The 26,183-nt window shown below is 37.9% G+C and overlaps 1 protein-coding gene across 1 annotated transcript in view; it reads left to right on the forward strand.

The window, feature by feature from the left end:
• DCDC1 (doublecortin domain containing 1) overlaps positions 1 to 26,183 on the forward strand; it is a 486,974-nt gene that overhangs the window by 421,316 nt on the left and 39,475 nt on the right. Inside the window, 5 exon segments of the mRNA XM_058424526.1 lie at positions 11,356 to 11,453; positions 11,455 to 11,535; positions 18,664 to 18,763; positions 21,479 to 21,623; positions 23,194 to 23,353. Of these exon segments, the coding sequence (XP_058280509.1) occupies positions 11,356 to 11,453; positions 11,455 to 11,535; positions 18,664 to 18,763; positions 21,479 to 21,623; positions 23,194 to 23,353 (584 nt within the window).

Raw genomic sequence — 26,183 nt, forward strand, 5'->3', positions numbered from 1 at the left:
CTCTCGACTGTGGAGCTGTGACATAGAGCAGTGTGAACACAGAGAAAACCAATAAAGACATGAATGGGAACACAAGAATCCCAACTGAGAAAATGGAGGGAGAAGAACCAGCACTCCAGTCAGTTTAATTACATATCTGTACTTTTTGTTGTCCTTCATTATCCCAATGCCATATTTCTCTATGTCTATGAAGGACAGAATGAAAGTGCCTGAAACACCAGAACAAGAATTAAAGCAGCTTAAAGCAAGAACCAACAGTAGTAGTTAACATTTGTAAAGTTTTGAAACCCAAGTTAATGTTTTAATCTCATTTAATTGGGTTTCTGTGATGCCTCACATTAAAAAGAAGATTCTTGGGCTTCCTTGATCGAACTGGAAAGTAAAAGAAGCCATCCAAAGACAGCAGTGCTTCAGTAGTGCCAAAGCCAATGTCTGCAGATGCTACCACTTGTCATGGGACAAGTTGGAAGTGAGAAAATGTAGAAATAGCTAGGAGCTAAGACAGCACACTTCAGATATGTTCATCAGAAATATAGCATACTTGGGATATTGAAAAAAACAGTTCCACACTCTGAATCTATGAATTGACATGTATCACAGACAAAGCATGAAGGAGAATCTTGTTTCTTTTGCCTTTCCCTGCCATGGTTCAGAAAGAAAGAAATATATTAGCTATTTTACACCAAGACTTCAATGCAACAGTTAATTTTCTAATGAGATTCCCTCACCATCTCTCTCACCTACCCAACCCTTGCTTCATGATCTTTTCTGACTGAAACTAGTATAAAAGTTGATTTTCTCCATCAACTAAGTTGTTGAATATCTCCACTATAGAATAGTTACAGACAAATCCCAAACATATTTATTGAAGTTATGTGACTCCATCCCACTACTTCCCTTTATACAACAGGCGAATTTCAAATAAAAATATACAATGAAGTTGTCATAACCTTTGATAATTTATTCTCAGTAACCATAATAAGAAAAAACAGCCCCATGTTGCTCCATTCATAGATAGCAGACACTTATCTAAATAAACACTGATCGTCTACCCTTTGCAATATTATTTCTGTACTGGTGAAAGGTTCTCAGTGAGGTTTAGGAATAAAATGAAGCTTCATTAGTTCAAAGTTTTCTTATTTAGAATTGTGTTAAGTCACCCTTGTTGTTTGTCACTGTTGTTAACATGTTTACCAAGCAAAATATTCTAGTAAAAATATAAAGGAAAAAACATTTAAAGTGAAATTGTTCTGCTCATCTGATTTTTAAACACTTATTTATACTGCTTTTCTCCTAATTAAATGCAATTAATGGTATTTATGCACTCATCTCACAAATTTGTGCATCATGATTATATGCTTTTTCAGTAATCTTCACAGTTTTCAGATTTTGTTTATAATTTATTTAAAACACTTTCTACAATATAATTGCAAGATTCAAAAACTTTTCAGGGAATGTAAGTTAATATAATAATGTATGTTGTCCTAGCTTTTAAAAATTTTGGAAAATTACTAGTAAATTTCCAAAATTTTTAAAATTTTAAAAATTACTAGCTTTGGAAATTTTAGATTGACTAGGGAAGGCTTCATTGAAGTGATATTTGAGTAAAGACCTGAAGAACAAGCAGATCTCTAGGAAAATAGCATGCCAGGAAATGTAAACAACTGAGATAATGTGTTTAAGGGACATTGAGGTAAAATATGACAGAAGCAGTGTGAGTGAGGGAGAGGGCAGCAGGGGATAAGGTCAGAGAGAAAATAGGGGGTACTGATCATGCAGGGCCTTCTATGTCGTTATAAGGCCTTTGGCTGTTAGTCTGAGATAGAAAGCCATGGGAGGGTCTGGAGCAAAGGAGTGATATGCTCTGACTTAGGATAAATAGGATCATTATGACAATAGAGTAAAATGGGCTGAGGTGGAAACAGGAATAAGCAGTTTAGAAGGCTTTTGCAATCTCTAACTGAGAAGAAATAATTTCTTGGACCAGGATGGTAGGAATGGAGGTGATGAAAAGTAGTTGGGTCCTTGATATAGGGTCCTTGATATAGTCTAATAATGCAAGCACATTTAACTGATGGATTAAGTTAAAAATAAATAGCTAAAATAATTTTATAAGACTAAGACTAAATTAGAAATTTACAAAGATGTTTTAACTAACTTGTGAGACGAAGAAGAAAGCATAATGAGAATTTTAAAAAGGAAACATTTAGAATCAAAGCAAAAGGTGTGAGATTCAGCTAAAGCATACTTGAAGGAAATTTATAGCCTTAAATGCTTATATTAAAATGGAAAAGAGGCTAAAAATTAATGAGATAAGCATCTGTTCTGCCAATGGTGACAGAATGAAGTCAAAGAATTAGAAGGAAAGAAACAGTAAATTATAAGAGCAGAAACTGATATAATAGATGATTCATGACCAGAGTCATCAAAGTCAAATTTAGGTTCTTTGAAAATATTAATAAAATCAATATAATTGGCAAAACTGATTAAGATAAAAAATAATAATATTAAAAATGTTACCAAAACTCCAGGGTGAATCAGTCTAGGTCCTGCTGCTTGCCACACAGAAAGCCAATCACTGGGACAACCAATATTGCCAGGCAAGAAGGCTTTAATCTCATTTAACTGGGCTGCAACCAAGGAGATTGGAGATCAGTTTCAGATCTATTTCCCTGGCCAATTAAAATTAGGGGTTTATATAGCAGGAAAGAAACATAACTGTGTATGGAAAAACAGGAACTAGGGAGAGGTAAAGAAGAGGGGTTGGTCAACAGGAAGCAGGTGGTTAGTTAGGCAATCATAACAACTGGGGGTCTGGCATCTCATTGTCCAGATACAGTGATCTGGTATGTTTTAGTTCCTTGATGCTATCTGGGAGGCCTGATGATTGGCTTCCTGAGAAAGGAACTCAGATAAGACAAATGTAACTTTCTCAAGTTTCAAGACTGGAAGGGTCAATTTCTATGTTTATTCAAGAGAAACAACATAAGTTCTATGGGATAATTGGGCCAGTTTCAAGAATAAAAGATATGAATATAGAAACTGAGATTCAGAAGATCACAAAAGAATATTACAAGTAACTTTGTGCTAATAAATATAGTACCTTAAATAAATAAAATGACCAAATTTCTGGACAAAAGTAATGTAACAAAATGGACCCAAGAAGAGACAGAAAGCCTAAATAGTCCAATAACCATAGAAAAAATAGAATCAGTAGTCAAAATTTCCACACACAAATAATTCATGATCTAATAGTTTTACTGACAAATTCTACTAAACATAGGAAACAAGTATTTCAGAATATAAGAAAAGAAGTGTGAAAAAACATTTTAAATGGTCTATTTTCAAGACGTGATAAATCAAGTACTGGCAGCCAGCCTGCAAATGTAACAAACTGCTCAGCTCATGCACCTAGAAGGTCACAATAAGCAAACAAAATGTAGAGGTGGGGTCAGCTCATTAAAGAGAAGAAAGTTTCATTATTGGGAAATTGAAACTTAATTAAGAGGGGAAAGGGACGGTTTATAACCTTCTAAGGGGAATAATGAAACTTAGGCAACATTCGGAAAGATTTTAACCCCATAGTTCTCAACCAATGAGGAACTTGGAGAGGGACTTGTGTGGTGAGAGATAAATTACCTGTTGTGACTGCTCTGGATGTGCCTGCTCACCAGACACCTGATATTGCAAGACCGTTATATAAAACTCTCACTTTTGCTGTTCTTCGTGCCTCTAAGTCCATTCTTTGGGTTTGGATGGGTGAGTGTGTTTCTCACAACCTGGTGGCCCATCCAGGATCTCTGTGCCTGCATAGAGTGGGACTCCAGCCAAGAGGGGAGAGGCGTCCCACCCGATTTAGGTGGCCCTCTCTGTCCGGGTGTCCCAGCTCCCCACTGAAGCCATAGATAAACCTGAGACTGTTATTCAGGAGACAGTGGAGGTAACACAGGGAGAAAAGCAAGCCCTGCGGCAACCAGGCAACCTCGTGCATGAGCCAAGATAGGAAAATTGGACTATAAGTACTGCCTTGGTGGTTGGGCATTTTTGGAGGTTGAGTATGTGTGTCTGAGATGTATCCTAGATACAAAGCAAGTGTGGAGTCCCAATCTGTGGTTCCATTATCCCACGAGGGAAACAGCTGGAGACAGATGAAGCAGTTGACTCACAGGGTGTAAAAGAAACCTCCAATAAGGGGGTTGAGTACACAGGAAAACTCAGACATGAGGACCAGCTGAAAATGGGAAGCAAAAATTCTAGGCCTAGGGAACAAAGGAAGGAGGGAGCCAACGTGGCCCCCTCCAGCATCCCCACAGATAATTCACTGGGAAGGATGTTACAGGCTTGGGGAAATAACCCCCAAACCAGGGATAAGGAAAAACAAAAAAATGATAAAGTATTGCTGTTTTATCTGGCCCAAAGACCCCGTTAGTAAGCCTTCGGTCTTTTGGCCTAAGATTGGCTCAGATGAGGATTGGGTGTGCCAAGCTTTAATTCTCTATGTGAATAATAAAACCCCATCCTCACAAGAGACAGGTTATGCTCTCTGCTGGATCAAGTAATTAGCCCCCATGTTCCCCCTCAAAGAAGAAAGGAAAAAACGGATAAAGTAATAAAGGAAATCAGAAAGAGAAAGGGGAGGAAACAGCAAATGTAGAGGGCCAGAGAGGGAGAGAAGGAGTTAAGCTGCTGACCCTGAAGGCAGGGAAGAGCCAGCTGCACAGCTGTGTGTGAGAGCTGCCTGCTAAAAACTGTTGATAAAAGCTGCTGCTGAATCTTTGTCGTTTCAGCAGAGCTGTCCGTCTTTGCAGACAGACAGGAGGGAGCCAGGGCACAGCACGGCTTGGCTCATGCCCAGAGAGAGAAAGAGGAAGAAACTGAGTGTTAGGGAGAAAGGAAACAGGAGATGATAGAGAGAGAGAGAGAGATAGAAGAAGAAAAATGAACGAGAGACTGGAAAAGACAGAGATCAAAGAGAGACACAGAAGGTGAGACTGGGGAGAAAAATAATGTAAAAGGAAGGAAGAGTACAAGAGGAAGTGAGAGGATGTGGAGAGGTTGGCAGGGCTTATGCAAGTGAGAAAGTCATGTGGAGGAGAGTTTAGGATCAGGCTGCTTGAAGAGTAGTGGATTGCCTACAGCAAAGTAGCTGTTTGTCAGCAAGCAGTAGAAAGGATTCAGGTTATGGAAGGGTAAATGGATGAGATCACCATTAAGGGTTTTGTTGTTGTTTTCCTGAGAGGCTGTAAGTCCACGGGGGGCAGCTGTCAGTAAGGCTGCAGAAGGGTTGGGGGACTACATAAGGAAGATAAAATAGAAACTGCAGAAGATTGATGGATGGAATGAAAAACCGATTGAGGAATTACTGAGAGAAGCTCTGAAGGTCTTTGTAAGGAGAGAGGAAGGGAAGCAGAAACAAAAAGCGAAAATCATGGTTTCCACCGTGGAAGAGGTAGTCAGAAAAAGGTTAGATGACGATCTCCCTTGAAGGAGACAAGGGAATGATAGATTTCAACACAGAGAAAGAAGGGAAAGGCAGCGAAGAGCTCCTAAGACTATGAGTGGATGTTACAAGTGTGGAAAGCCTGGGCATTTTTAGACAATGTCCTGAATGGAAGGAAAGGTGATCCCCCTCATGACCGTTGATGAGGACTGGGGGAGTCGGGTTCCTTTTGAGTAGGTCCCACCAGGAACCCTTGATAAATGTGAAGGTGGGACCTGAGGGAGAAAAAGTGACGTTTTGGGTTAATGCTGGGGTGGCTTACTCCTCCCTAATTCACCAACCAAGGGATACAGAACTCTCTAAGGGAAAATTGGCAGTATCAGGGGTAAGAGGGGAGTGATTTGAGGTTCTGATATTCAAGAAAATTTTAAGTGGAACCACAACAAATTGAGGGGTCAGTCTTACATGTTTCTGAAGCAGGAACTAACCTCCTGGGTAAAAACATAGTTGTGAGATTGGGTTTAGGATTAGGAATAGAGGAAGGACAAATGAAGATAATGATGGGCCTCCTAACAGAGGAGGAGGAAAGAAAAATTAATCTCCTTGTGTGGGTTGGGGAAGGCAACAGGGGAGGGTTAAAAATCACACCCTTACAGATTGAACTAAAACAGCCATGAGAAGTAGTTTGCAGGAACAATATCCCATTGCTGTTGAAGGGAGAAAAGATCTCCAACCAGTAACGGAGGGATTAATTAAAAATTGACTATTAGAACCTACGTATCACCATAACATATTCCTTCGTGTCGCTGATCTGGGAGGGAGAGTTGCTGTGTCTGTTCTCAGACATCTTCCACCTGCAGGCATCTTCCCCCAGTCTGCTTTTAGCTTCCCTTAGTGTGCCTAAAGGGAAAGGAATGTGCTTATTAAGGCCCACTGTTTTTACTGGAGCCCATTGTATGAATGTGAAGTTTGGTGATAACCCAGGAGTCTTCTCCTCTCCCTTTCTGTGCTTAAGCTGTTTATCTGTGATTTACAACCTCAACTTTTGGGCTGCCCTTTGTTAGATGAGGGTGATTTCTTTGAACTGCATGAGCTTAGGAAGGAAGCTACCTCAAGGGTGTTAAGGGAAATTATGGAAGGTTTACAAATTAGATGGGATTATCACACCCCTTGGCATCCCCCTTCCTCTGGAAAGGTAGAAAGAATAAATCAAACTCTCAAAAAGCATATCACCAAACTAATCGTAGAAACTAAAATGCTTTGAACCAAATGTCTCCCATTAGCACTCCTTAGGATTAGGACAGCCCCAAGAAAAGACTTGGGATTGTCCGTCTATGAGTTATTATATGGACTCGCATATTTGGACAGGGCTACAGATCTTCCTACTATGGAAACCAAGGACCAATTTTTAAGAAATTATATACTGGCCATACCCTCCACTCTATCATCCCTCAGGTTAAAAGGACTTCTGACCCAAACTCTGCCTCTTAAATTTGTGGTTCACCACTTCCAGCCTGGTGACTTGGTGCTGATTAAGACTGGGAAAGAAGACAAGCTCCACCTAAACTGGGAAGGTCCCTATCAAGTGTTCCTAACCACTGAGACCGCTGCAAACACCTGAATGGGGTGGACTCACTATACTTCAGTCAAGGGACTGGTAAAAGAGACCCCAGAAGGGAAGGAAAAAGACCAGTGCACGGGTCACCTGAGGAACCCTCAAAGTTAACTCTGAGAAAAATGTAAAAAGAAAACATGAGGCCAGGCGCGGTGGCTCATGCCTGTAATCCCAGCACTTTGAGAGGCCGAGGCGGGTGGATCACGAGGTCAGGAGTTGGAGACCAGCCTGACCAATATGGTGAAACCCCATCTCTACTAAAAATACAAAAATTAGCTGGGTGTGGTGGCACACACCTGTAATCCTAGCTACTCAGGAGGCTGAGGCAGGAGAATTGCTTGAACCTGGGAGGCAGAGGTTGCAGTGAGCTGAGATCGTGCCATTGCACTCCAGCCTGGGCGACAGAGTGGGACTCCGTCTCAAAAAAAAAAAAAAAAAAAAAAAAGGGCTTGTCTCATTTCTGGAAGTTAATATGGCTGGGATGGGCTGCTATATACAAAGAAGAGAAGGTCAAAATGGAAACTGGCAGGGGCCTACTCCCTACCCAATCAGGTTGGCAATTAATGTAACAAAGATGTTAGCATCCCAGACTATAAGATTTGATGCCTGCCAGGTTTTACCTTGTGGGAATTTAGAAAATCAGAGATGGCTCTCGCAGGCAGATAAATATCTTTGCCCTTAACCAGATACAAGTTATAGTAGGGTGTTACCCTGCCCCAGCTGGGATGATGTATGATGGACTACCCAATTTCAGGGTTGGACAGTAACATAGGGTAAGTAACTCCAAACTGGAGACCCTTGAAGAATAAACTACATGTGTCCAAGGGGCCAAGGTCTCTCTGCCAAATAACTGCCAGAATTTAGAATGCAATCCTATACTTATCACCATTAACAATTCAGCTGTTCTAGACCGAGAACAAAAATAGCATCTCAGGCATATGGGTTAGGAGCTGTCAACACAGTGAAAGACCCCCTAGGGTGATTTGTTCCCAAACTAATCAAGAACTCAACCTCCCATTTGTCTGGGACTACTCCAAACCCAGACCCTAATAAACACTTTACCAAATAATGACCCTAAAAGGGCAAAAATAATTGAAGTAAAGGATTTAAGGCAAACCTTAGAAATTGAAACAGGGTACAGGGATGTGAATGCCTGGGTCAAACGGGTCAAATTTTTGGTACAAGCCCTCAACAAGAGTAACTGCTACGTGTGTGCTGCAGGATGACCTCAGGCACAGGTGGTTCTGTTACCCTTAGGATGGAATATTGATCCTAAAGGAATGCATTGCACGTTGGCTCTATAGCAAGATAAGAATGCTTGGGGAATTGAGACCTATAAGACTCTGTCATTGCTCTTTCCCACGTTGCAGAGGTCGGATCCCAGAGCAATCCTCTCAGTCTCTGTAGGGAATATGAACCACTCCTCTTGCCTCTCTAGCCAGGGGGCAGAGTTCAATAAGCCTGTAGGAGAACTCCCAAATTGTACCTACATCCTAAACGCCACTGGTTAGTCAAGCAATGGCAATTACTCAGCTCTCCATATACCCCGGGCTGGTGATATCGTGGGAAAAGGAACCTCCATAACCTGTTACCATCCAATTGGACTAGAACTTGTGCTTTAGTCTAATTGGCCATTCCATTCACCCTGGCATTCCACAAGATACCTGAAAATACACATGGCCACCGAAACCGGAGAGATTCGACAGATTCTTTTGATCCCAATACATATGTTGACTTGATAGGAGTCCCTAGGGGGTCACCTAATAAATTGAAGGCCCAAAACGAAATACCTGCTGGGTTTGAGTCAGCACTCTTCTGGTGGTCAACTATTAAGAGTGTGAATTGAGTTAACTATATCTATTGTAATCAACAGAGATTCATCAGTTATATTTGGAATGCCCTCAAAGGGATGGTTAGCCAGTTTGATGCCACCAGCCAAGTGGCTTGGGAAACAGGCTTGCGTTAAGACATGATACTAGCAGAAGAAGGAGATGTATGTGTTATGCTGGGTGGAAAATATTGCACTTTCATTCCTAACAATACTGCCCCCGATGGCACCATCACAAAAGCTTTATAAGGGCTGACAACTCTAGCCAGTGAACTGGCAGAGAATGCTGGAATTGATGACCCATTTACGTGTTGGGTAGAAGGTTGGTTTGGAAAATGGAAAGGCATGGTAGCTTCAATCCTTACATCTCTTATAATTGTGGCAGGAGTCTTAACAGCAGTGGGATGTTGTGCCTCTATGTCCATTCTTTGTGTTTAGATGGGTGAGTGTGTTTCTCACAAGAAGCAATACTTTCCAGTTCATTTCATGAGGCTAGCAGAAGGTTCATACCAAACCTTGAGGAAGGTAACAAATGAAAATTACATGTTAATTTCATTTATGAATATAAATGCAAAAATCTTTTTTTTTTTTTTTTTTGAGACAGAGTCTTGCTCTGTCGCCCAGGCTGGAGTGCAGTGGCTCAATCTCGGCTCACTGCAAGCTCCGCCTCCCGGGTTCACGCCATTCTCCTGCCTCAGCCTCTCCAAGTAGCTGGGACTACAGGCGCCCGCCACCACGCCCGGCTAATTTTTTTGTGTGTGTGTTTTTAGTAGAGACGGGGTTTCACCGTGATCTGGATCTCCTGACCTCGTGATCCGCCCGCCTCGGCCTCCCAAAGTGCTGGGATTACAAGCATGAGCCACCGCACCCGGCCCAAAAATCTTAAAGAAAATATTAGCACTTTTAATTCAACAATTTATAACAAGTGTCATACATCATGAGCAATTTTGATTTATCCAGGAAGGCAATATTAGTTTAAATTTTTAAAAATTATGTAATTAACACATAAGTGATTAGCGTTTAGTCATATAGGCAAATCTCAGTAAATGCAGGAAAAAGAGCTTTATATGTTTAAATATTAACAAAATATAAATTTCTTAACCTAATATAGAGCACTTATATCCCAAATAGACTTTTAAAAAACTAACCAAACTTATTCCTAAATGTATATGAAATAACAAAGGGCGAACAAGAGCCAATTCCCAAAGAGAAAAAAAAGGTGAGCATATTTGCCCTACCAGTTATCAAGACTTACCACATAAAAATATAATCAAAGCAGTACATTACTATGAAGGGAAAGACAAACCAACAAACTGAAGAGAAACAAAAGCAGATCTACACTTAAATGCAGTAGTGATATTTTACAGGATGGTCATTGCAGATTAACAGGAGATGCTGCCAGAACAATGGTTTATGAAAGTAAAAAAAAAAAAAAAAAAAAAGAAAGAACAAACTTGGACGTTGCCCAGCATCATCACTGATCATCCCTTCCTGCATTTACTCTTCTTTCACACACAAGTGTCTATCTCTGTGAACAGCAATACCATCCACCCAGTTACCCAAACTGTGAACCTGGAAGCCCCTTGCCTCCTTTTATTTTCCCAGCATCATATTCTATTAATCCTTAAGTCTGATAAACCTACTCTATCCCTCTTTTTACCCATCCTTTACTGCATTAACTCCTACGAAGGCTTCAGGACTCGGTTCTACGACATTTCTGAGTTAGGTTCTCCTCCCTATGTGGTCCCATCACACCTGTAACCTGTCGTCATACTTACACTATTGTAATTGCCAGTCTATATTTAGGTAAATTTCTGAAGACCTGCTATAAATTATTCGAGGAAGAGTATCTTGTGTGGTTCATAGTTTTATTTTTGGTGTATAATATCATGCCTAGAATATATGGTAAACATTCAAAAATATTTGAAGAATACATGAATTAATAAATGATTTTATGGATGAATAGATACAAGCTGAATTAAAAAGTAACTGAATTTTACAACTGAAACATGTGAAATGTGTTTGTTCATTATTTTATTTTATTTTTGCAATATTCTCCAAATATATTCCTTTTTTGCCAATTAGATCTAGTTTAAGGTGGTATTATTTCAGACTATTTTAAAACCACTTTTGTCACATTCCTTCTTCACACTGATTAAAGATATTTAACATGTAAGCAAAAATATTCCAAGTTCGTTCGTTCTACTTTTCGAGAATAATGTTTCTCTGAGAGGGAATAAATCATTCATCTTGCAGCATAACACAGGTTGTTACAGAAATTTTAAAAATAATTATATTTCCTCTTCAAATAAAACATTAATTAGAATTGTCTGGAGCATCTTAGGTACCCCAATACATTTTTGTTGAACGAATGAGAGATTAGAGGTACAAACTGTGTTTAATATTTTTTAAAATCTAGACCTGACCCTTCTTCTATATTTATTATTATGTTTTTGTCATTTCTTTCTGAAGGAGTGTGATTGGCCAATACAAGGACTGCTTGTTCCGAGCAGTCCTCCCATGAGGAAACCCATCTGTAAGACAACAGAGCCATATGCCCCTGTGCGACTCAGTTTTGCGGAATGGAGACAAGAATAAAAACAGATCCATTACTATCCTTGGTCCAGATATCTCACCTGGACAGAAAACACAGTAAGAACAACTTGTTCATACTTATTAAATACACTTTCTAGTTTGTACAGATTTTTGTGTTCTTAATTATGGATGTTTTTCTGTGGGAATTCTGTATTTATTTAGCAAAAGGCCTCCCATATTGATATTTGAAGATGAAAATAGAGACTAGGACTCATTTAGTTTCTTCATCAGGAATTTGGTTTGAACTCTGCTGATTTAGAAGATAATGGATTGGAAATGAGTAGCTCTGATTTTTTAAAAGTTCTATTTTTAAAAATTCTATGATCAATGTATATTTGAATTAGCATTTTTGTTTGAGTTTTATAAATGTGTCTTGAAATAATTAAACTCAACATCCTTCTTAAATATAATTTTGTAACTACTTATTTAAGTTAAATTATATATGATTGTTTAAATCTTTAGAATATTTAATGAACAAATATAGTTCTCAAAAGTAAAACTTTATATAATTTATAGTCTTCCTTGGAATAACATTTTAAAAGTTTATCACCCTAGAAAAACATTTATTGACACTTTAGCTTACCTTATTATTGGGATAAAATTTTCCCAATAGCTAATATTTTTTCCAACATTGGAGAAAAATCGCCTGTTGTCTTTTCATTTCATTTTATGACAAAAGGCCATAGATCATTGAAGAGCTCTGATGTAAAGAATGAGTTAAACACATTGTTTCTCATATTATTAGCAGCCATATTACCTCTTGACTTTTCTTTTGAGATGTTTAGAATATTTGAGGCTGCTGATAATAGTTTAATATTACTTTCTTCACATTGATTAAATATACTTCATACATCGCTGAACAGTGAGTAACATTCAGATTGGCTGACCACTGAACTGCCTGTAAAGATGATAAAGTAAAAAATTAATCTTCAAAGTAAAGTCAAGCCTGAAATTGAATTCTTTGACGCATACATTTCATAATTAGCTCATTCTGCTAGATGTAAAATGTGAGGGTAATGTCCTTAAAGTAGTGTATGACTCTTCAAAAGTAACACCCAAAGTTAACACAAAATTTCTGTTTCTTCCTACGTTCATTATTTTTCTTGTTTTCTATCTTTAATTGTGGCTCAAAGTTACATACAGATATTATCTTATCACATCAATGTTTTAAAATGCATGGTTCAGTCAGGTAATCCAAACAAATTTTAAGAGATTGAAATGGTAAATTTGGACAACTGTTCTAGTAAAGAATATGTGAAATGCTGTACTGCCCATATGCTATGTTCGTGGAACAGTATGTCCCAGTTCATCAAGTATTCAGGTATTAGAGTTACTTGTTCACCATATAAATTAATTACTCCCAAATAATTAAAATACACTGGCATAAACTTAACACTAAAACTCTACTACGTATAGCTTAATTTCTCTGCTGAGTCAGAAAGTGTTTTATAATATCATCAATAGCATTCCCCCACCCCTAGAACTGGATGTAAGTACTGGTTCACAGAAGGTTTAAATGGAAGATCTTGGCTTACATTGCAGGGTAGCTGCGTTGTCCAGCTTCAGAGAGCTCTGTTCACATTGTTATCTGTATGAATGGCATCCTAGAGTTGTGCCAGGCAGAAGCCCTGCTGTGCCTTGGTGTATTTAATAAATACAGTTACACATCTTCCAGAAGAAATAACTTCTGGTGACATATATTACTTTCATTAACCTGAAATTTATTTATAAGAAGAAGGAGTGTTGGGCTGTTTAGTGTCTTTATAAGCAAAATCATGCTGGAAGTATGAAATATAGATATACTTTAACCAAATCTTGCTCTAGTAACATGCTGTCCTTTAGCTATTTAATAATTTACTGGAGGTAGTTTTGAGGAGTTTCTGTTGTTGTTATTGGTTCTTTCATCTACAAAGCCTAAGGAAAATCAAATAGTATTTGTTCATTACTTAGTTATTACTGTAGTGAGTGACAAGATCTTGTCAATTAGTCTTAATAATGACTGTCGAGTTCATATAAATTAAGACCTTCATAATTTTTCTTGTGTCACAGGCACATTTCGTCTCTCAGAAATGTAAGTTAAACAAGAAAAATTTCATAAGTTACATTTAAGGAATTTTAAGAGGAAAGGCCCAAGATGAGACTTTGAAGTAAATTTTATATTTTAGATGATTTCAATATATGTATTACTTATTAGTAAGTTATGATCTCTGAACTCACTTGAGCTCCCTAGTAGAGCTTGTAAGGCCTTTTATGACCTATCCCTGCATATTTCTTTAGCTCTATTTCCTATCAACACTCCCCCATTCCCACTCTCAAACCACCTACCACCACTTTCCAACACTTCCTATGTGCTTAAATAATAAAAGTCTTTTGAGAATGAATTTAGATTTCCTTTCCAGATGTTGACCCTGAATGAAATGCTCTCTCCTCTCGAGTTAGTTATGGCTGCTATGTATTCCACTACTCCAGCCCTGGGCCTTCCACCAGTACAGCACCTATCATTCAGTTTCATGATTATCTGCTTATGTTCCATCCATGAGATAGAGAACAGGGATGCTTCATTCCTAGCAGATGTACAATCTGCTATGTTATGATCATAGATCATTGTGTTCTGATGAAACAAGTATTAAGGTACTAGAGAGTCACTTTGTTAGCCACATTATTAAGGGCCTACATAGGCCTTAAATTAGTGACCACTGAATGAATAAATGGTTAGCGATATTTGATCACCATTTGCAATGAATGAATGATTAATTATAAAGTATTTGATAACTATTTCATTTAATAAAATATAGATTCTAAAAATGCACAAAATAGTTTTCTAACTTAAAACTTTGAGCAGATGTATATTCAAATTAAGCATCTTTTTCTATGATCATCATTATTTATTTTTCAGTCTAAAAATTTTAAATTTGGGGTTAATAGTAAGACAATATATGAATAAAAATTACAGGTAAAATGAATGCAATCTCTGAATTTTCTTCAAAGTTGAAAAATTTATATTTCATAGTGTTCAGCATTATTAGAAGAGAAATAAAATAGTGAAAATGTATTGTCTTACAAAATTACTCATAGTATAAATATGTAATAACATGTCATGTTATTTAATATTTAAAATGAAGTTAAATATTTCATTGTGATAGTTTTTGAAACTGTATTTTAAAGAAAGAGATTACTTTAGGGCAAATCATGATAAATTAAGACCTTATAATTTTTCACATATTAAAGTATGTCAAGAGATAATTGACAATGTATTCTATCAGTCAAATCTCGGATCATTTGTTTCAGAAGTGTTCACACTGAAAAGAAAGAGAAAATCTGTGTCACTAAATATTCTGAAACAGAAATGGACCAGATAGAATTTCACCAATTTTTGGAAAGGTAAATACTTAATATCCTAAATGCAAATGCTTTTTCCATTTAAATACCTGAATGATTATTTATACCAGATAACATATTATATATATGGTATATATGATATACATATAGTACATACTATATATATACTTAAATACATACTATATATATAGTATGTACTATGTAAGTGTATATATACTTAAATATATATAGTATGTAATATTTGGTTTATATTTGCTTGCATTAAGGGTGGGGTAGTGAAATTTTATGTTTTACCTATTATAAATCAATTTAAATATATGTAAAAATAGGTTTATAATAGGTTAAATATTACATATATACACATATGTATATATTACATATATACACATATGTATATATATTACATATATACACATATGTATATATATTACATATATACGTATACATATGTAATATATTACATATATACGTATACATATGTAATATATTACATATATACCTACACATATGTAATATATTACATATATACCTACCTAAGAAAACCAGTTGTTAATATAATGATTCTGGAGTTTTTAATCTGTGGAATATATAAACTATGTGAGCCTGTGGTACCAATGGTAATTAATACAATGTTTTTCCCCGAAATGTCAAGGTCTATCAAATTCCCCTAGCTTTCTGAATGGCCAACTCTGTAAATATAAATTAATCTCATTTAAAAAACATATTTCACAATTTACAGCAACTTTCTTTGGCTTATATTTGCTTGAATTAAGAGTGGTGTAGTTAAATTTTTATATTTTACCTATTATAAACCAGTTTTTAAAACATAACTGTCTTAGTCTGTTTTGTGTTACTATAAAGAAATACCTGAGGCTGGTTAATTTAAAAAGTAAAAAGGTTTATGTGGTTCATGATTCTGATGGCTGGAAAGTTCAAGATTGGGCATCTGCATCTGGTGAGGGCTTCAGGTAGCTTCCACTTATGGCAGAAGGTGAAGAGGAGCTGGCAAATGCAGAGACTACGTAGAGGAGAAGAAATAAGACGGGGAAGGTGCCAGCATCTTTTTAACAATCAGCTCTCAAATAACTAATAGAATGAGAATTCACTCATTTCCAAGGAGGGGGCATTAATCTATTTATGAGGGATCTTCTATCATGACTCAAACACCTCTCATTAGGCCTCATCTCCATCATTGGAGATCAAATTTCAATATGAGGTTTGCAGAGGACAAACATCTAAACCATGGCACTAACGTATATCATGTTTATGAAATATGTTGTAATTTTTTTAATCAGTATTTTTCTACCAAATCAAGAATTAGATCACTGCTGAAAGGTTGGAGCACTTGGTATGGACTTTTTCTCAAAGTATGCCTTATCAAATAGGAGGGGATAGTTTTATGGAGTTTAAGGAAAATTATGCTATCTTTGGTTATTTAATAATTCACTCTAGACAATTTTGAGGTTCTCTTTGTTGCTGATTTTTCTATCTACAAAACTGAAGTATGATCTAATAGTATAATAAGTCCCATTTTAGAATAATAGATACACAACTTTTGTTGTTGTTGGTACCTTCTACTTTCTGTAAAGTTGCTGGCAACATAGAATATTGGAAAGACCATTGGATTAGGAGGCAAAGGAATTCAAAGGAATTTATTTTAACCCCAGCATTGCCACTAACTAGCTGGAAGTCTTCAGCAAATCCCTGTCCTTCTCCAAGGCTTGTTTTCCTCAACTGTTAAATCAACAGTCATCTGTTGTATTTATATTATATACAGCAACCGGTGTTGGATGTTCTGCTGGAGGTTTCTGGTGTTTTTCTTTTTTCTTTTCTTTTCTTTTTTTTTTTTTTTTTTTTTTTTTTTTTAGAACAAGGCATTGCTTGCTCTTAAGGAACTCCCAGCTAACTTTTGGGGAAGAAAATTTGCTTAGTGAAACAATCAGAAAGCCACATGCAGCAGTGTTTAACCATACAGAATTGAAAATGATCAAGGGATCATTATATGATGATATATTTCCTGGTTTATATATAACCAGGAAAGAGAGAGAAAATTGTAAGGGGCAGCTGTCGGAGAATGCCACAGGGAGAAGAAAGAAAATAAGACAAAAATCCAAAGCAAGAAGATAAAGACAAGGAGAAAGCACGTGACCATAGCTTCTCGAAGGTTTTGTTACGGTTTGGAAAGAACTGAAAGAGTGTAGAACAGCTCCTGGGGTGGCGTGTCCTGGCAAGTGATTAGTGTAAGAGCTCCACTGCTGTGGAGCTGTAGCTGACTGTGGATCTGGGAGGCATAGCTCCTTTCTTTAAAAATAGGGATCTTGCTATATTGCCCAGGCTGATCTTGAACTCCTGGCCTCAAGTGGTCCTCCTATCTTGGCCTCCCGAAGTGCTGGGATTACAGGTATGGACCACCATACCCAGCCTGTTTTATTTACTTCTAAGCTAGCCTTAGAGAAATGGAGGGCCTGATTATCTGTTTAATTGCTTTATCCCATTGAGGAAATAAAATTTAGAAACATTCTTTATAAAGCTATGTCTTGCTGATGAGCATAAAGTCAACTTTATGTAATTTTGTGTTAGAATGTAAACAGTACATTCTGACACAAAATATATTTAGCAAGAATCTTCTACTTCTTCCATAGGAGGGATATCCTCACAGCATTGTTTAGGAAATGCTCCATCAGTCTCCTGTAGCTCTGCTTTTTCCTCACAATTCCATCTATTTACATCTGTCCTAAAGCTTGCTGTCTGGGCTCCAGCCTCTCCCACCTCCAGCCCATTTTCCACCTTTCTGACAGTTAACTTTCGGAAAAGCAGACCTGATAACACCACATATCTGCTCTAATGCCTTCAGTGGCTTTCTGCTGCTTACGGGCTAGAAGGCAGGTTCCTCAGTCTGGAATCCTAAGTACTTTCAGTTGGTTTCTGTTTTCTTTTTCAGTTTCATCTGGTCCATACCCTCCTCATGTCCGTACACTCAGCTCCAGTCTAGCGCTTTTTGATGAAATCCTGTTTATCCTTTAAAACCCAACCCAAATGCCACTCCCTTAGGTAAGGCTTCTCTGGAAAAATTGTTTGCCCCTCTGTTCTCACAGCACACTGGCCAGGTGCCTGTGGCAGCACCTGCGACTTCATATTACACTTCAGTTGCTCACCTTTCTCTACCCTGACCAGATTCAGAGCTCCTCAGGGAACTACAAAACTGTCATTCATCTCAATATCCACAGGGCTTGTCCAGGGCTTGTTTTGGAGGGCAGGGGGTTGTGGGAGTGGGAAATCGGTGTTCAGTGTTTAACCAGGCTAAAAACATCTGTTTCAAAGGTAGTTAAAGTGATGACTATGACTATAGTCATCACTTCTGGTGGAGGGAGCTGAGGAACTTGGTGACAAATTAGACTTTGACAACGTTGGAGAAAGAGCAAGACTACATCAGAAAAAGCCAAGGAAAAATTCTTTTAGGTAGGAGAAAGAACACAGGCACAGAAATAGAAAAGTATGGGGCATACCAAGGAACTAAAAGTCAATAGCAGTGTGTCTAGCTATTTATTGGTCATGTCTGGGACTGTGCTAAGAGCCCTTTTCAAAATCAACCTTTAATCTTCACAGAAACCCTGGAAGGTAAGAAATCTAGCCTTAGACAGGTTAAATAATTTGCCCAAGTGCCACAATTTGGAGAGAAAAATGAGACTCAAATGGGTCTGATGGGCCCCAGAGTCCAGCTCATGACTAACAGTCCTGCGGAGAGAGTTGTCATTATGGATTCAGGCCCCAGATTTCTTTTATTTTCTCTCTTTGCTGCTGGAAGCTTTCTGTAGGCAAGGTCAATTTTTGTGTCTTTTATTACAGATGCACTGAGGTTTTAAATTTACCTTCTGCAGCTAGGAGATTGTACAGTGAAAAGGGGAAGGAAATATTTGCCCTAAAAGACCTGCAAAGAGATGAACTGGTAAAGACATAGATTTGAAACTGGCAATATTAATTTATTAATACTCCATCCAAGAAAGAATGCCCCTAAATATAAGTCTTCAAATGCTTACCATTTTAATTCTTATTTTCTCTCAGAATTATCCTAACTGAGCAAACATCAGAAAGTAATACTAACAGCTAACATTATTCAGAGCTTCCTATATGTCTGGCATGTTTTCAGAGTGGTATATAAATTAAACTTTTTTTTTTTTTTTTGAGATGGAGTTTCACTCTGATACCCAGGTTGGAGTGCAGTGGCGCAGTCTTGACTCACTGCAACCTCTGCCTCCCATGCTCAAGCAATTCTCCCACCTCAGCCTCCAGAGTAGCTGGGATTATAGGCATGTGCCACCATGCCTGGCTAATTTTTTGTATTTTCGGTAGAGATGGATTTCAACATGTTGCTCAGGCTGGTCTCACGCTCCTGAGCTCAGGCGATCCACCTGCCTCAGCCTCCCAAAGTGGTGGGATTACAGGTGTGGGCCACCGCACCCAGCCGAGTTAATCTACTTAATGCTCATCATGATCCTAGACTCTAGAAATTAAGGAAGAAACTGGAGAAGGCCAAATTGTTAATCATTTGTAATTTCTATCTCCTGCTCTGAAGGAGGTAAATTCTCTACTCTTTTTGAGAGCTTCAAAATGTAGTTGTTGTTTAATGGTTTTTTACTAAATGGTAATTTCACTTTTTCAGGACAAAATTATGTCTACTTTTTTCACACACTCTATTTGGTGACTGGAGGAGGCTGAAAAGAGGAAGGACTTCAGCAGCCCAGCCTTTCCCCTCATTTATAGAATTTGAGGCGTTGGTTTGAAAAATTTAAAAAAAAAGATACCTTCCTTGATTGATGCCTACAATTCTTTGAACAGAGAACAAAGCTTGTACCATTTCATCAGAACTCAACTCAGGCCCTGAACCTAAATACTGGAGAGAGTCTTAAACAGAAGTATCAATGGCCAACATCAGAGGCAGAATCGCAGGGTGGAGAGTCTGTTGTCCTCAGAGACTGCTAGATCTCATTTTGAACCCTAATGCCATCTCTCCAAGTGTTTTGTTTGTTTGCTTTTAGTGTTTTTGTTTGTTCTGCTATGCTATTCACTGTGGGTTTTTTAGAGAATGAATTTAAGGTAGATTACATTAAAATCATACAATACAAAAAATTAATTTAATGGTAAGGATAGATGAGGCCACCATGGCAAAGCAGGTATGAGTGGAAGGAGGATAAGATGGAGCCAGGAGTGATTGTATATTTGCTAGAAATTAATCTGTCACTGCTCTGAAGAGTAACATGATGATGGAAACATAAACAGTTAGTTACATGATTAAATATATCCAAAAGAGAAAAAGAAATCTGTTGTTCAAAAGAAGAAATTTTTGGCTGGGTGCGGTGGCTCCTACCTGTAATCCCAGCGCTTTGGGAGGCTGAGGCGGGTGGATCACCTGACCTCAGGAGTTCAAGACTACCCTGAGCAACATGGCAAAACCCTGCCTCTACTAGAATACAAAAAATTAGCTGGGCATGGTGGCAGGTGCCTGTAATCCCAGCTACTCAGGAGGCTGAGGCACAAGAATCACTTGAGCCCTGGAGGCAGAGGTTGCAGTGAGCCGAAAGCATGCCACTGCACTCCAGCTTGGGCTACAGAGTGAGACTCCATCTCAAATAATAATAATAATAATAATAATAGTAATTATTATTATTATTATTTAAAGTTTCCCCTGGGTCTTCATACACAGAATGTCGAATGTTTGTAATAATGACTTTGCAATGATCAGAAAAGGCAGCACTGAGGTTCTCTTTCTTCTTACTGAGCCTTTCTCAATATATCACTTTCTTTTCTCATCTTTAAAGAAATATTTATCCATTTAAGGACATTTAAGAAATACATATAAGCAAAAAGAGAAGGAGAAAAGGAAAAGTATCATCCATAATCTTGTCACCTGGAAATACCCACATTGACATTTTGGTGTTTATACTACAAATTCATTTATACCAGGGGTCATTAAACTTTTTCTGTAAAGAGTGAGATAGTAGATATTGTAGGTTTTGTGGGCCATATGGTGCCTGCTGTACATCAGCTCTGCTTCTGATGCATGAAAGCAGCCATAGACAACGTGTAAATGAATGGGAATAGCTGTGTTCTAATAAAACTCTACTCACAAAAACAGGCAGGGGACCAGATTTGGGTTTTAGGGATAGTTCACCAATCTCTAATTTTGCCAATCTGTAATTTACTCCTTCCTTCCTTCTTTCCTGCCTTCCTCCCTCCCTCCCTCCCTCCCTCCCTCCCTCCCTTGTTCCCTTCTTTTCTCCCTTCTTTCCCACCTCCTTCCCTCCCTTACTCCCTTCCTCTTTTCTTCCGTCCTTCCCTCTTCTTCTTAAACAATTATTTTTTAAACTTTAATTTTGAAATAATTATAGATTCACAGGATGTTGCAAAAATAATATGGTAATATACAAAGATAGTTTTTTCACTTAATACAAAACTCCTGAAATTCATCAAAGTTGTTGCCTTTATCAGCAGTTTGATTTTTTTGAAAGTACTGAGTGGTATCCATGGCACCGCAGTTTTCTTTAATCATTCACCTATTATATTAATAGGATATTTTGATTTTTTTATTGTTTCCAGTTTAGATTATTACAGATAATGCTGCTGTGACAATTATATAAAGGATAAGAGATGCTTTGTTTGATAGGTGTATGTTTCATGTGGAGAACACTGGATCCATCCTGACCTGTCCATTGCTCAGCAAAAGAAACAAATATTCCTGAGGAACCTAGAATCAGACATTGCCAAAATTGCCAAAATTCAAATCTTCAGCAGCACACATAAAATAGAAGGTAAGCATTGGAATTATTTACCTTAATATATGCAGCCAAAATGAAATGCTTGACGATATTGCTTTTTAAAAAGTCAAAGTTCGTTTAAATAGGTAATAGTTCACCTCTGCATCTTGCTGTTTAACTCTTTACACTAAATTATGTGTTTGACAGGGTTGAGTATTTTAGTTCACACTACAGTACACATTCTTTGAATGTGCAAAGAAAACATAATCTTTTTATTTTGTCGTTAACAGATCTGACCTTCTTTTGTGAGCCTTATGCATTCTCTAATCATGTTTACATTTTGTTCCATCCATTAATTGAATTAGTCCCTTTAGGGAGAGCTTTCAGATTCCTCTATCTCCAGACTCTCACGTTAAGTTCCACTCTAAGATAGAAAGAAAGCACTTGGGATGCAGATCTTCTTGCTTCCTGGGATCTACTGGCTGAAGTCGATGACTGGAGTGACTTGTGGTTCCTTCTGTTGGTTCAGACGATACTCTGGGTGGGTGTGCTTCCTCCCTGACTCAGCCTTCTCTCTGCTTCCTGTGGCCCTCTGGAGCCTGACTATGACTGAGTGGTCATCTCTGCAGTCCTTGTTACAGAGCCACCTCACCCCTGCTTGGCATCCACTTTTGGAAAGCTCCCCAAAAAGATTCTCAGCAACTCCTGGGTCTTAGCTGCACCTCCCAGAAACCAGATCCCAGGTCACGTGGCTGGCTGTGCCTCAGATTGGAGTAGCAAGGGTAGCTCAAAAGGGGACAATGGGCAGTGTCCTCACTGTTTCCCCAGTTTAACTAAGATACCCAAAGTGAAGCCTGTAGAGAGAATCAAGATATGCTGTGCTAGTTTTCTGGCCTTCTCTGTCTTGTGCCCCAGATCCCCTCTGGCCCAGGAGTGATGGTTTTTCTCCAGGTCAATCCTGAAGTTAAACCCTTGATACACTAAGTGGGAGCTACAGGCTTTTGGAGAAACCATAGATCATGACTGTGTCATCCTGACTTCCACGGTTGATGGCAGTATGCTGTTTGAATGTCAAAAACTATCTTTGGACTTTTGCTTTTCTTTTATAAAAGTTCTAATTTCCTCATGATTTTCCTTCTTCCCTTAAGTTTTCTCCAGGAACCAGGACAAAAGTCCATATAGAGAAAAGAAGAAGAGAAAAAAAATTAGTATAATTTAAAACATTGCCCTATTATATATATTGAACACCGTATAGTAAAACTTTGCATGTGTCATTCAAGGCTTTCTCTGGGACTGGGACTGGGACCTCCACTGATGAGTTTTGGATCCCAGAGAATGATCTAGAAACATATATCTAAATAATGTAGCCCATTTGAATAATTACAATATAGAATAATTAACTGATCTTTGGAAAGACCTATTTTCAGTATTTTTGACTAAGAATATCTTGAGAATAAAGAATCTATAAAAATTAAAATTAAATTCAGCTGAGTTTAATAAGTAACCTACGAATAGACCAAAAGATGGAATTTTTTTGCATTTGTATTTTAGTGTGTGTTTTTAAATTCCTGATGCTCTGCAATTGTAACTAATATGTCTTTGCAATTTGTGAATTTCTGCTCAGCTCTTGTTTTAGAAGTCCAAAGTGACATTGTGTCTGGAAGCAAGCTTGCTGTGCATAAACCTGCAGCAATTTTTGGAGAAGAGAAGCAAGTTACAGAACCAGAAGAAAAGCAAATGCAAGAAGATGCTCTAACAATGGAAAATGCTTCCAGTGAAATTTTGTAAGTAATCAGTGTAGCCTGAAAAGCTACCTGGCTGCTTTTTGAACTCAGCTTATTAGCCCGATAACAGCACAGAGCGCATGCAGGGAGCTCATGCCAAGTTTGTGAAACTAATGGCAGGTGAGAGCTAGTATTTAATTAGTTTTCCAGCAAATGATACAACTACAGCTTCGATGTTCAACCATCACAATGATCTATTTTCAGGAATATTGTTATAATGTTATTATTTTTAAAAGGCTAGAATTTTAGGATTGTAGGCATTTATTTGAGGAATTCATCAAGTTTTGTTTCCATAATCATTGACTTCAGGATAAATTAAACTTCTTCCCTAAGTTCAAGTTAGACACATGTTAATATACAGTTATCATTCTGGATCATTGAAATAGCTTTCTGATTTCTCTCTATTGCTGTAATATCTTCCTTCCAATTCCCCTCTAAGTTAAACTGTAGACGATTAACTTTCTAATGCACAATCCTTTTCACATAGTTTTTTAAGGGCTACCTATTGCAGACAGAAAAACGTATTCATCTGGAATCCCAAGACCTTCTGACCCTGGTTCATGCCTGTCATTGACCCTCGTTTGCATTCCCATGCCCGCTGTCTCTTTCTGCCACATGAATTCCAACCTCCAGCTCAGCAACGACAAGCTGTCGCCTGCATATTGTACATTCTGTTTATGTTCTGCTGCAGACCTCTGAGCCACATATGAATTTCTCTCCACTGCAGTGCCTTTACTTGCCCCGTACTTATCTGTAGAATGATACTTTAGCATTGAAGTCAATTACAGCAATGACTGTATGTGGCAATGTGCTTGTCAGTCCCTCTCCCCCTTGTCTATCCCTCCCTCTACCAGCCTGGGAACATTGAGGGCAAAGACTGTCACATGGGTTCTAATCATCATTTACTAAATAAATGAAGGAAAGATTGAATGTGTTTCCAAATTATAAAACCAAAAATACCTGGCCAATTACCTCTGCAATAATTGTGAAAATAATTTATATATCATTGTTATGAATTGTTTCTATCCTCAATTATAAGAATATGAACCTTTATTTTAGGAACCAAACTTCCTCATTTGGATGGGTGATTCATTTGGTCCTATGACTGACACAAAGGCACCAGAAGGCATTTTTCAGAGAGAACGATTGGTCCTAGATGGCATCTTTCTCAACAGTCAGGGAATTGACCACGAACTTTCACATCCCCTTCTAAAGAATGTGTCATCTAGCCTCTGAGTAATTTACTCTGCACTTGGAAATAAATAAACAGAAAGTAAGAAAAAAGAAAGAAATATTTTTAAGAGCAAAGATCCTCATTGTTCTGAATCAGAGATTTCATGAAGGCCTGGAGTCCTTGAGGTTAAAAGTGATTGGGTTCTCTCAGAGTACAATGCAGTTGTCTCCTGCATATTCCAAGCAGGTTCTTTTGCTCAAGCCTCTTCTTGAATACTCCTAATAACAGAGAGATCACTGTTTTCAAGGAGGCCCATTCTAACATTTAAATAATTCTTTAGACCATCTCCATCTTATTATTCCATGTGTTTCTCTGTACTATGCCCTATTCCTCTTCTACTTGGCAGCCCTTAAACTATTTGAAATATTTTTTAATACACAGGGTTATCTATTTTCCAGGCTGTCACTAGTCATTTGAACCATTTCTGATGACATGATCCTGAAATAATCCTAAATCATCTTACATTAGGAAGTCACTGTAAGATTTTTCCCAGACTTTTTAAAATGTGCTTGTTTGGAGGTTTTTGCGTATTTGAAAAATCGGATGATTTAAGGAGGGACGTGCATAAAGCCAGCAGCTAGAACATCAATCTAGAAGGATCCTTTTTGATTGCTTTTTTATCATAAAGGTGTTTGGCACAAACAACAAGAAAAATGGAAAAGAAATTCTGGTAGCACTTGCCTACCACTTTTGTGCTTTGCAGGAAAAAAAGGACTTTTGGAACAGAGAGAGTGGGGGAGACTTTCTCATTTCCTCACTGAATCACAGGTACCTGCCCACCTCCTAAGCCTCATCTAGAACTACCATCCCCTCACTCACTGCATACCTGTCGCACCACTGTCTTTCTGTTCTTCAAATGGGCTAACCATAATCTTGCTTCATAGCCTTTTCATTTGTTCTTTTCTCTGCTTGGAATGCTCTCCCTCTAGATCCTCACGTGGCTGGCTCCTTCCTATTGTCTATGTCTCAATTCAAACATCACCTCTCAGAGAAGCCTTCTTTGACTCCATTGCTAAAGTAAACCTTACCCCGTCCCAGTCAATTTCCATTACAATATCCTATTTTATTCAACTTATGGCATGTATCTTGTTTATTCATTTACTTGTCTATTTAATCTCTCCTCTTCCCACTAGAATGTAAGCTCCATGAGCACTGATAACTTGCCTGTCTTGTAGATGTTCAATAAATATTGATTAAAGGAGTGAATAACTAACAAATGCTTTGTTCTATGAATGAACAAATTAATAAAGCAAGATGGACTGAAAAATGACTGTTCTAAAACTGACGACTATACCTCATTTGCCAGGAAGTTCAAGAGCTGATAGAGAAATTCTGAGTAAGAAAGTTAAACATCTGGATTTGAGTGAAGAATCTTGTTTGCATCCTGCTAACTTTGTTAAAACTAAGAATGACTTTTTTTTTTTCCTTTTCCCCAAATAAATGGAATTGATGAGAAAGCTGTGGTTTTTATTTTTAACACAAGATGGCACTGTTGTTTTTTTTAAACTGTGAAGGGAGCGTTTTTGCCTTCAGAAGCCGCTTGTGCTTCTGATGCCACCAGTTTCATATCCACATGTAATGCTTCTATTACATTTG

Source organism: Hylobates moloch, unplaced genomic scaffold (assembly GCF_009828535.3).
Source record: "Hylobates moloch isolate HMO894 unplaced genomic scaffold, HMol_V3 SCAFFOLD_11, whole genome shotgun sequence".
NCBI lineage: Eukaryota > Metazoa > Chordata > Mammalia > Primates > Hylobatidae > Hylobates > Hylobates moloch.